We start from the raw sequence: 11,973 nt of genomic DNA, 5'->3' as shown, positions 1-11,973 counted from the left end.
GATTGATCAAACCAAAAGCCTATCTAGTCCAGTATTCTGTTCCCAGAGGCATTGGGGAGCCAAAAGACGGCTATAAGGGCCGTAGGCCTCTCCCGTTGTTGCTCAGCAACTGGTAGTCAGAGGAATTGCTGCCTCTGATACCGGAAGGAATATATGGCCATTATGACTATTGCCATTGATAGCCTTATCTTCCATGGAAGGGGTGGTGCAGACACCTATGTTTCTAGAGGGTTTCTTGTGGGCCAATACAAAACCTCAATTTAAATGAGGTTTAGCAAGACCGCAAACAAAGCACTTGCCCATGTGACAACTCCATGCAGCTGGAATCGTGTTTAATAGGTGTGTATCTCCTGTTTCTGGCCATGAGCTCCTGTGACTCCAAGTGGATGCTGTTCTGCTGGACAACTGCTACACCCATATGCTCTAGAATAAGCCCTTTGAAATCTGAAACCAGTCACATGGCATTTCTACACAGGTGCATTGCCTGTGGCTGCACCGCATTGAAAGCAGCCCACAGGCATCTGAACAGAAGTCACAAGATGTTCATATGTTGATCCTTTTTCGCCTTACAGTAGTGTTTCCCTTTAATTGCATCAGTGCCCTAACGGAATTAGAAAACTGAAGCCAAGGAGCCAGCAGAGGGAGCATAGGATTGTAGTTTTTGCTTCCTTCCTGACGTAATGCAGGCAGGCTACTGGGCTTTTCGTATGTACCTGACACAGGATGATTTGTTTGCAACTTACCTTCACAGCTCCTCCACTCCAAAAGCTGTTAGGCCCCTTAAGGGAAAACATTCTCCTACATAATAAATTACTACAAGTGTCTCTTTACTCTCCACTCCGCCCCTTCCAGAACATAGCTTTTGTTACAGGTTGGCAGAAACCAAGCATTTCTTGTTAAGACCCCACTGCTGGGTCAGAGGCAGTGTGTTACCTCACACCAAATATGGCCCCACACCAGGTAAATCCACTCTAGAGTTCCATCCAACATGCAGGGGACTCTGGGGCATGCTCAAAGCGCCTCCCCTGACCCCAGCCAAACAGTTTGCCCATTCTCAGTTTAATATCCAGGGTGCAAATTAAGTGCTGCTGCACAATTTCCATTTGTATCCACAATCTAACACACCACTATGCGCAGCTGAACGGGGTTTGTGCTGTAGTTATGTTTGGTGGACCAGATCCCACACGGTTTTCCTAAAAAAATTGTTGATATATGCACTGAACACTATAGAATTGCTCAAATTACTACTGGGAGGCCGAGGGAATGAGGTCAGAGGGTACTGAACCCTTTGCTGACATCCCCCTTAGCTATGGCTTTTAGAAAGCTACGGGGGGGGGGGGCATGGTTTCCCTAAAACTGGGGAGGTTCAAGAGATGGGACTTACTGCTTTTGATAAGGGCCACCTACCTTTTCTCCCATAATTTGGAAAAATATGTAAGCTAGGCTACAAGGTACAATTCTGAATTCAAATTTGGACCGAGAACCTCAAGGGATACATTTGCATTCAAGCGAGTGAGGCTGTTATAAAGGAAGTGACACTGACAGTGTAAATATGAACATATGATGGCACAGGTAAGACAATCATGCTCACAGATGCCCCCATGGGGGCCATGGCTGGACTCCACTCACACAGAGGTGCCATTTGGGAGAACAAATGTCTGAGAGGCAATGGTTACCCCGACCCATTTCAAATGGCTGCTGTGATCACACAAACTACTATAGTCTTACACAGCCTTCTCCAACCTGACATCCTCCAGATGTGCTGGACTACAACTCCCAGCACCCCACAGCCAGCATGGCTAGTGGATGCTGGGGGTTGTAGTCTAACATACCTGGAGGGCCCCAGTTTGGGGAAGGCTGGTCTTACATATAGTCCCTAGGTAGGAGCACCATTTCTGATAAGCAGTGGTTATGCTTCGCCACTGCCTACATGAGCTACAAGGTCCCACCGTAAGTTCAAACTAGGCCATAATTATGCTTTTATGCAGTGGCTTGTTTAAAACACATCATTAAAAGGCAATGCATTGAAAACCCCAAAGAACTTAAAGCAAGCGTGCCTATGCTACAGTCTTTTGAAAACTTTATTGTTCACACGGCTGAAGGATGGCTGGTCTGCGGTTTGTAAGAGCGTTAATTACTAGACAACCCAGATTGTGTATTAAAGGTTTTTTTATTCTTTAGTAAGAATTTTTTTTTTGTTTAATTCACAAAATATTGTGGAAATATTTTGATAGTATAATTCATGGACTGCTGGAAAATATCGAATATAAAGTTCGATTCCTAGTATCTCACATACTTAAACTGTTCTTAAAACAGCTGGTTTCTTGCAGACAGCATTTCTTCTTTTAAAATAATTTAAGACAGCATAAGCTTGTACCAAGCATAAGCATTGTAACAAAAGTGCAATTTTTTTTTTCAGCAATTCCTCCACAAAAGAGATATTTTAACTCAAAATATCATTAACACATATCTTCCTACAAAAATAGCATGTTGGGCATCATTAATTGGATGTATTAACAACTATTTACATATAGCCACTCTGTAGGCTAGTCGGATTAAAAAAGAAAAGGAAAAACAACAACGTTGTTTAAACACAGCGTTTGAGGCAAACAGTAGCCACAGCAGCAGCAGCAGCAGCAAATGCAACCCCAATGACTAACAGACCCAGGCATATTCACTCATAGACAGAACTGTTGTGTCTCACCTCTTGCATAACATTCAAGTGAGATTTCTCACAGTGCTACCTTGGCAACAAACTAAAAATATCGAGGCAAGGTTCTTGGCTTAAGCCTTATTAACAAAGCTTTAGTTGTGTGATTATCTGGTGTCTGGCAACAGTCCCCAGAAAGGGAAATTCAGATATTTGGAGACAGAAAGATCTTGCCACTGAAGCCTTATCCCACCTTTTTCCCCAATCACCAACACACATTTCAAAAAATGTTATTTGTTATCTCTTTTCTTTGGGCTTTCGGCTTATTTAGCGCCTGTGCCTTTAACTGTGTCCTAATGTGAAGATATTAAACAAGAAGTCTTCATCTCCATGCCAAGAAATGCTGCACTTTCTTTGGCCCCAATCCACCAAAGGAGAACCACACACAGATTCCAATACCCCACCCCCACCCATATCCACAGCATGATGGTTTTCTGGCCCATTGAATTGGATAAACACATATTTTACAGTGAAATCTTAAGCACATCACTCAGAAGTAAGTCCTATTGATTTCAGTGGAGTTTACTCCCTGATTAGTGGGTATAAGAGTGCTATCATAACATAGATTAGAAAACATATTCCTATCTGGGACCACTAGCTTGCATGCAATTAGAAGCTGGATTGGTGCTTGTGTGTTTAGGCTGCTGTTAAAGGCACAAGAACAGGGCAGTAGAAATAGTTGGCAACCAAATTTTGTCCTTTGAGTACAAGTTAAGATTAGATTAGGCTGCAGTCCTATGCATATTTACCAGTATGTAAACCTCACTGAAAATAATGGAACTTATTTCTGAGTAAACACACATAGGATTGCACTGTTAATATTAGATGTCATTATTATTATTATTATTATTATTATTATTTTAGTCCAGTGTAACAATGTTTCTTTCCATACAAGTTAATTCAAAATCAGGAACATCGCAAAAAAAAAATTAAGCAATAAAATTTGGACAAATGCACATGTTTTAAGCAAAAAAATAAATTACAGCATGGGATGGTTCTTGCACTGACTGAACCCTTGAGCCAATGGCAGGGACTGCTCCAAGTATGAAAGACATAAAAAAGACTAGAGCAAAGTAAATTCATTCACGGCCTATTTCTCAATAAAGTGCTAGCATATATAGTAGAGGCTATTCTCACTCTGCTTTCTCTCTCTGCACCCATTTTCTCCACAAATAGAATAATCCAATCCTCCAGACATTCTGTGTCACAACGATAATCTATAGCCAATTGAAAGGAATGGTTCCTAAGGTCCAAATAAACACAATTTGGATCAGATGGTTGGCATCTGGAATGATCAGATGTCAGTCCCACCGATTTCAGTGCCGTTTAGACGCACTTAAATTTTACTGGCTTGTGCCCAATTATTCCAGCATGCAGCCAATTAAGATGTCGATAATAGAGTAGCAAAGTCTTTGCGATTCCTACGCTGTCATTCACAAAACAACTTACTCGAGAAGAATGATACAGAGGGGCTATTCCAAAGTAAACAGTTTGACAGCTACAGTTTGGTATATGTTGACTTGGAAGCCAGCCCCTTGGACTTCAATGGTTCTTAAAATTGCAACCTTACAATACAATCCTCTGGATGTTTGTGGAATTCAGTGAGATTTACTCCCCAGTAAGTGAGCACAGAATTGTGACCTGACCTAGCCATCCTGAGCTGGTTCACTCAGAAGCTGTTCAGTAGGATTTACTCCCAGGAAAGTGTGCACAGGATTGCAGCCTTGCACAGCTATCCTATACAGGTCTACTCAGAAGTAAATGTCACTGAGCTCAATGGGACATACTCCCAGGAAACTGTGTGTAAGACTGCAGCCTTAGCTAATGTAGCTCTGGAAAAGGAGGAACGTTATGCTAAAACTTGCTTGCCCTGCTACGGGCATAATCCACCTGGAATTTCTTCTGCACAAACCACACTGAAATTAATGGGAGCAACACAGGAGCGTGGTAAGAGCTCTTACACAGCCTCCATTGAATGCACTGGGACTTGTGGAGAACAACCTCCTGAGAGGTTATGCCCCTTTGGAGCATTTCCATCAGAGCCAACATTCCTATGCTGTTTTCTTATACATAATCATCACTGTTATTGACTAGACCCCTACCTAAAGTGCCTGCAATCATAGTATCAGTCTGGTATATGTATCCCCCAACTTGCCTTCCCAATTCAAGATGCTGTAACCCCCTCCCCTTTTCCCATAGACCTCCCAACACATTAAAAGCCCTCCTCTTACAAATAAAGTTCAACTTCGTTGTTTTCCTCTAAAGGAATCCAAACAGGGGAAAAACACTTTTGTTTCAGGCCAAATGGGGGGAAAAACCTGCAGTGTTACCACACCTGTGAATACATTGGTTTATATGTAAAGCATGAAAAAAAACCGTGGCGGTGGGGATTTGAGGAGATGAATAAGGAGCTTCAGAAAAGACATTGGGGCGTGGGGGGTGGAGAGAAGAGAAGAGAGATCCTAATTTTTGTTTAAATAAAAGAAAGAGCCAATAAAATGGTCAGCCTAGTAAGTTTCCCCTTAAAAGAGGGAGAGATGCTTGCGTCTCATTCTTGCACATGATGGATCTTTGCTGTTAAGCAGGAAGCATGATCCATGTGGGTTTCATTATAAATGCCGTATACGCTACAGGAGTCTCTCAAGGATTTTCCTCTCCGGACTGCAAAGGCTCTTCTTGGGAAGGGAGATCCATGTCCACGTTGAGCCCAGCTGGGTTGCAGGTAAAGGGATGTGGAAGCAGCTGAGCAGGAGAAGCCACATCAGCAGGGAGGAGGGCCGAGGTGCTTGCTGAAGCTGAACTGCCTTTCTCTGCTGGTGCCAACACTGAGGAAAGACAGGGGAAGGCAGCCGTGGCGGCGGCAGCTGCAGCCGCCGCCGCCGCTGCTGCAGCAGCCTGAGCTGAAATCCCTGGGTAGATCAAGGGAATGGGAGCAGCAGCAGCTGGGTAGAGATATTTCTCCAGGTTGCTCTTGTCCAGGAAGGGCTGCATGTAGGCAGCTGCTGCTGAGGGGGAGATGAAGTAGAAAGGCAGGCAGAAAGGAGCAGCAGGTTGTTGAGCAAAGGGAGACCCCCCTCCTCCACCCCCTCCCCCTAAGCTACCAAACGCCACCAGGGAGCTGAGCAGGGCTGGATCAGGTCTCAGGAGGGCGGCAGCGGCGGTGGCTTGGTCTGGGCTCAGCATTGCAGAAGGGTTGCTGCTACTGCTGCTGCAATCCAGCTTCAACCGTTTGGCCGCTGGGGCTGCCTCTTCCCCAGAGGGCTCCTGCTTGATCATCCCATGGCCTTGGCTTTTCTCACCCTCCGGCCTCCCCTCGCATTCCCCACCGTAGCCGCTGTCCGTGTCTGTGTCGTTCTCCCCTCCAAGCTCCACGCTACTGTTGGGATGATGCTGGCTGCTGCTGCTGCTGTTGTTGTTGCTGCTGTTATTACCGCTGCTGCTACTATTCTGGGTCCTCTGGATGACAGGTACACAGTTTGGCTGGCTTTCCAGTTTTGGGCCGGTGTGATCTTGCTGCCCACATGAAGAAGTGGAGGAGCTGGAGCATGGTCCTTTGCTCCCACAAACCTTTGGAGTCAAGAGCTGAGGGCTTGGCAGGAACCGCATGCAAACTGAGTGCAAATGGTTGATGAGCTGGGCGCATCGCTGCTCCCTGGGAGTCCAGCTTTCAAACCTGGAGAGGTATTGCAAGACTTCTTTGGTGCATGTTTGGAATCCCGAATGAAAAGCATCCAGGTCGGACTGCAGAGGAGACTTCAAAGATCTTTCCCCTGGAGTGAGAATGGGAAGGATGGAAAGTATAAAGGGGAGGGGGAGGGAAGAACCAAATCAGTTTTAATACACCTGGATTCACTGGCATAAGACCAAGTATTACGCAGAGTAGTCTGGTTGTTGCTTGAATACAATCCCTCTGTAATTTATTTTCGAATGTTGAAGTACTAAGCTTTTGTTCAAAGTTAGCAGCAGCTAATCTAGTGCTGTGATTTATGAGTTACCTGTGGGAAAAGAGGAAGGGATGCCTGCATTTCAATAGGTAACACATTAAGGCTGCAATCCCAGGCTCACTCACTTGGAGTAAACCTCAATAACCATAATAAGACTTTACTTCCAAGTAAACTCACATAGGACCAGGCTGCACAACTGCAATCCTACACACACGTACTTGGAAGTAAGCCCCACTGAAAGGACAGGGGATCTACTTCTGAGTAAGCATGTATACAATTGAGCTGCATGGCTGCAAAATGCAAACTACTTACTCTGAAGTAGGGCTGCAGATTTCAGTGCGGGAACAGTGAGAATATACTAAAGTTAGCAGTTTGTGAACTTCTGCCTAAGAGTCTTTATTTTAGCTGCTTAACTTTGGTGACCCTCATAATCTCCAAAGCTTTCTTTGTTTCGAGTTGTTCTTGTTATGTTTTTAAACAACCATGTCTCATGTATTGTGTTTCTGTGATAGGCATTTACTTACCATTCTGTAAAGCAATTATCTTCTGATGTTGTTGTTCGGTTAAGGCTGTTAAAGCTTTTAAGTGTTTCAAAGTTAATTCCAAAACTACAGCTTTCTCCAGATGCCCAAGTGTCTGCAATGGGGGAATGGGGGACAGTTGATTAGTTACTATCAAATAGAATATTGCATTCTGTTTTCCAAAACTTTGCTGCACTCACTTTGAAAGGAATATTGTTTTATGATTGCTTTGCTGATAAAATTGTACTCTGTTTGAAACTTCACAATTTAGGGACGCCGCGGAATTGCTGTGTTTCTCTGGCATATCTACAGAAGTGCTCTCAGATAGGGAACTTCCATTACATTCTATGGGAGCAAGTTACTCTGGCAGAAAGGGTAAAAATATTGGATATCTTGGAATCCTAAAATATCAACACCCCATTGGGGGAAATCACTTCCAATCCAGCACATTTTTAAGGCTGCATCCCATACACTTGGGAGTAAGCCCCACTGAACACAGTGGGATTTCCTGCTAAGTAAACAGAGACAGGATGAAGCTTTTGGTCTCACTTTATTTTCAAATATGTGTAACAATGATTACAGCACAACTATATCCGTGTTTATTCAGAATTAAGTCCCATTGAGCTCTATGGGGCTATTCCCAAGTAAGTGTGCAGAAGACTGCAGTTTTACCACACTTATTTCTACTCAGAAATAAGTCCAATTAAATGGGTTGGAACCAGACTTTGTCATGCTTAGAGTAGACCCATTGAAATTAATGGGACTTAAGTTAGTCATGACTAGCTGAGCTCCCATTTATTTCAGTGGGTCTACTCTCAGTATGGATGCAGCCCAATAGGACTTATTCCCAGGTAAGTGGATAAAGGATTGGAGCCTTGATCATAAAAGCTTCCCTAAGGACCATTTCCACTGTGTGACACTGCAAATAAAAAGAGATACTTAGACAGATATATAGACAGTTATATACGGATGTACATATAGATATGGACGGACACACACAGCTTGAACTTACTGTCAGTTTCAGATGCTCAGGTAATAAATCTTTCAGCTGAGCAATGCACTCATTAATCCTGTCCCGTCTTTTCTTCTCTATCAATCTATGCGGCAGTTTGTATGTTTCCTAATCAGGAAAACCAGGGAGGAAAAGGACAAACATGAAAGTTTACTATAATGCCAGCCAATGCCCAAGCTACTGTCTGGCCAGCTATGCAGTTCCTTTCTTCCCCATTTCAAGGCAACTTCTAGCACAGGTATCCCTCCCCAGGCAACCAAACTGTTATAACATAAATAAATAAATAAATAAATAAATCCAAACCACAGATTGTTGATAATTGAAAGGGTTTAGATTAAGAAGAGACCTGTTCTGCATAGCGTTGTATTCTGGCATTTATCTGAACCCCCCATTCACCACTAAGTACCTTGCAGGTCATGGAGAGCATCAAAAACTTATTCTTACCTTGCTCTCATCCCTCTTCATGCCTCTCTTGGGTTTGCACATATACAAGGACGGATAATCCAGTCTGCAACAAGAGAGACCCATTTCCCGTGAGCGATGCAATCTCCCTTCTTTACTTTACAATGAAAATGCACAAGTGTTTTTCTTTAAAAAAAAAGGGAGGTAGAGGGACACGTGTACGTTTAGAGTGTGCCCAGCCAAAAAATGCCCAAATAGCCCCCTGCTATGAAGTAGAGAGAGGGGGGGAGCAAAACATCAGGTATCTATTAAAGAATGAGCTGACTTTTTAATGCTGGGCATCACCTTAACTAATGATGATGATGATGATGAAACACTGTAAGCACTGCCACCTTACCCTATGAAGTCCCTATGCTCCAGTAACTGCCTTTCTTGCAAACGAGGGATCCCTTCGTCCATGTTGGGCAACAGCTTTTTTGTTGTGGCTGCCTCTTTTGACGGAATTTGTGGGGCGACGCAGTCTTTGAAGCTCTTCGGGCACAACAGTGGCACATACAGCCCGATCTTGTCTTGTGCAGTTGGAGAAAAGGAGGGGGGCGGCGGCGGCTGGGTTGGGGAGAAAGGAGGGCGCGCGCGAAAGCACTTCGGGACGCTCCTCTCTGCTGTTCTCTCTCCCCCACTCCTGCGACTCGCCCCAGCCACACACGCGCGCACAACTGGGCTGGTAGTTTGCACTCGCCCAGCAGTTGTTTGGCCACAGGGCACGCGCGTCGCCAGCCAGCCCAGCACCCGGCTCACGTGCGGAACGTACCATGCAAACCCGAGGATTGGGGAGGATGGGAGGGCGCGGAAGGAGCGACGCCGGGAGGCGGGGACAGCTCGCGGGAGGCCACCGGAAAAGAAAGGCGAAAAGGAGGGGGCGGGACGTAACTTGGCCTGAGCCATGCTCCTCATCCTCGCCCCCCCCCCCCCCGTTGCTCGAGAGGGTCTCGGGGCGCCAAGAACGTGACCCGTCCGCAGACGAGCGCGGCGAGGGAGCTTCTGTCGAGGCTGCCGCCACTTCGCCCACGGCCCGGAGAGAGAAGCGGCTTCGGTCGGGTCAAGAACCGGCAAGTGCTCCGTGCCTCCAGGCGGCCGGCATGGAAGAAGGCGAGCCGTGCAGTTGGGCGGAGCGGGGAAAGCAAGCAGGAGGGAGCTCAAATGAGCCGCACCGGCGCCCTGCGAGACCCCCGGGCTCCTCGAACCCAGTGGGCTTTTAAGCGCATCTCAAGCCCGCACTATTTAAGCGGCCATCCTGTTCCCGCAGTTACCTGACAGCAAGTCCCATTGAACTCAATAGGACTTGCTTCTGAGTAGGCGCGAACAGGATCGGTTTGTTAACAGCCACCCCACCCCACCCCACTTGGGAGCCCAGGTGCGCAGGTCCGCGCTGGATGTGGCGCAGGCTGTCTTGGGTCACTTTTTGCTAACAACTCGTGCAAGCCCGGATCCCGGGTATGTTTACTCGGAAGTAAGCCCTGCTGAAGCCAGTGAGACGTTTTCCCCTAGAAAGGCTGTAATTCCGTGCGCGCGTTCTTTGGAAATGAATCCCGTGGACTAAAGAGACATTCGAGCAAACGCGCAAAGGGTCGGGCTGTCCAAGGAAAGCGCTTACTCGACGTCTCCTCTTAGGAGGCTAATCTCTTACAGTGCAATCCTACACACACCTACTTCTGAGTAGACATGCAGAGGATTGCCATTCATATATTCCCTTAGATTCCAGAGTGATTGGGGCTGCAATTCTATACACACTTAACTTGGAGTAAGTCTATTGGACGCAATAGGGCTTACTTCTGAGTAGACATGTTTTGCAGGGATGGGCAAGAAGGTAGATCGCCAGAGGTTTGGAACTCAAGTCTCGGCATTCCTGACCATTGGCTATGTTGGCAGGGACTTATGGGAGTTGAAGTCCAAAACATCTGGAGATTTACCTTCTGGCCACCCCTGATCACACGCTTTGCTGGCACACACACACAGGTTGCGCGTGGAGACGTTTGTGAAATACTATTCTCAGACGGCCGCAGGACAAACCAAATTTATCTCCCCCTTTATAGCCTTGAGATTATTACAGACGCTTCAACCCTCTTGGCAGGGGGCCGTAGCTCACTCCCGTGTTCCGGTCCAAAGCGCCTAGCCCTAAATGTTAAAATGGGACTGTGTGCCGTGGTGTGTGCAGCAGTTTTGAAAGAAGAGTTTCCTTAAAAAAAAAAAAAAAAGCCAGAGCCAGAAAGATCCCAGAAAGTTGATAATCGCCATGTGCGCCCCACCCCAGAACTTCTTTGGTTGTGGGTGGTGGTATGATTTTTAGCTCAGCTGCAGAAGGCACACCTAAAACGAGTGAGATTAGCAAGCAGGGTGTCTTCCTTTCCTCCCCCCAACCCCATCCCAGGGTAATGACTAACCACATGCTCTGCAAAAGTCAACCGCAGCCCTATGTTATGTCTGGCCAGGGTACGTGACGGTGTCTCCGATCCATCCCCCCGCCTGCTGCTGCTCCCAACACTCCCATTAGCCTTCCGCGAGTGAAAGCTGGCTAGCGTGCGTGCCGTCCACGTTTACTACCGCTGGCCCCTTAAAAAAAAAAAAGCACAGAAGGAGAGAGAGAGCCCTCCTCCTTAATCCCGTCTCAAACGGCTACAAGCACACGGCTAGCAACGTGATGCGACCTGCTCCTGCCGCCGCCACATCACTGCAAAGGGAGGTCCGTGGCTGCTGCCTGCCTATGGAGCAACGCAAACACAAGCGCATGGATCGGATTCTTTACCTGCTCTTCTAACAGAACAGCGCTCTCATTGCAGCTGAAAGTTGGAACAAGGCGGGACGAGGGAGGGGTCGGCCGGGAAGGCGAGGAAGCTCGGGAGGGGTTAGAGAACATCGTGCTTGTTGCCACTGGGAAAGGCAAATATTTTTGTACATAGTGCTAGATCTAATCCCTTCTCCCACTGTTTGCGCATTACAGACATATTTGGGGGTGGCGATAAAGAAGATGCTATCCAAAGCTTTCCGAAGCCGGTGTGGTGTAGCGGCTAAGGTGTTGGACTGCGAGTTTGGGAGATCCGGGTTCTAGTCCCCACTCGGCCATGGAAACCCACCAGGTGAATTTGGGCCCGTCTCAGACTCTCAGCCCAGCTTACCTCACAGGGTTGTTGTGAGGATAACATGGATAGAAGAATTATGTACGCCGCCTTGGGTTCCTTGGAGGAAAAAAGGCCTGATATAAATGCAATAAATAAATATTCCTTCCACAACCTGGGGCCTCAGGATGTTGAGAGTTACAGTCCAACAGATCAGGTTTACGCCTCGGAAGGCTCCCTTTCCCCTGATCCTTCTAAGTATATCAGTTGT

At 46.5% G+C, this 11,973-nt stretch overlaps 1 protein-coding gene across 1 annotated transcript; it reads right to left on the bottom strand.

Annotated features, from left to right (window-relative positions):
• Nucleotides 1-5,173: 5,173 nt before the first annotated feature.
• BHLHE41 (basic helix-loop-helix family member e41) lies at nt 5,174-9,135 on the bottom strand. Its single transcript, XM_063135045.1, has 5 exons — nt 8,987-9,135; nt 8,632-8,695; nt 8,188-8,295; nt 7,179-7,290; nt 5,174-6,480 (listed from the first exon to the last, which is right to left on the bottom strand). The coding sequence occupies exons 1-5, from the start codon at nt 9,046-9,048 to the stop codon at nt 5,351-5,353; spliced, it is 1,476 nt and encodes a 491-aa protein (XP_062991115.1). The 5' UTR covers nt 9,049-9,135; the 3' UTR covers nt 5,174-5,350.
• Between the last annotated feature and the right edge of the window lie 2,838 nt (nt 9,136-11,973).

Source organism: Elgaria multicarinata, chromosome 9, assembly GCF_023053635.1.
Source record: "Elgaria multicarinata webbii isolate HBS135686 ecotype San Diego chromosome 9, rElgMul1.1.pri, whole genome shotgun sequence".
NCBI classification, from domain to species: Eukaryota; Metazoa; Chordata; class Lepidosauria; order Squamata; family Anguidae; genus Elgaria; species Elgaria multicarinata.
Note: the sequence above shows the minus strand (reverse complement) of the source record. Positions and strands in the feature narration are given on the sequence as shown.

Coding starts and splice junctions, on each gene's coding strand:
- BHLHE41 (XM_063135045.1), bottom strand. CDS start 9,048: ATGGACGAAGGGATCCCTCGTTTGCAAGAAAGGCAGTTACTGGAGCAT. Junction 8,296..8,631: donor TGAAGAGGGATGAGAGCAAG/GTAAGAATAAGT, acceptor TTTCCTGATTAG/GAAACATACAAACTGCCGCA. Junction 6,481..7,178: donor GATAATTGCTTTACAGAATG/GTAAGTAAATGC, acceptor TTCTCACTCCAG/GGGAAAGATCTTTGAAGTCT.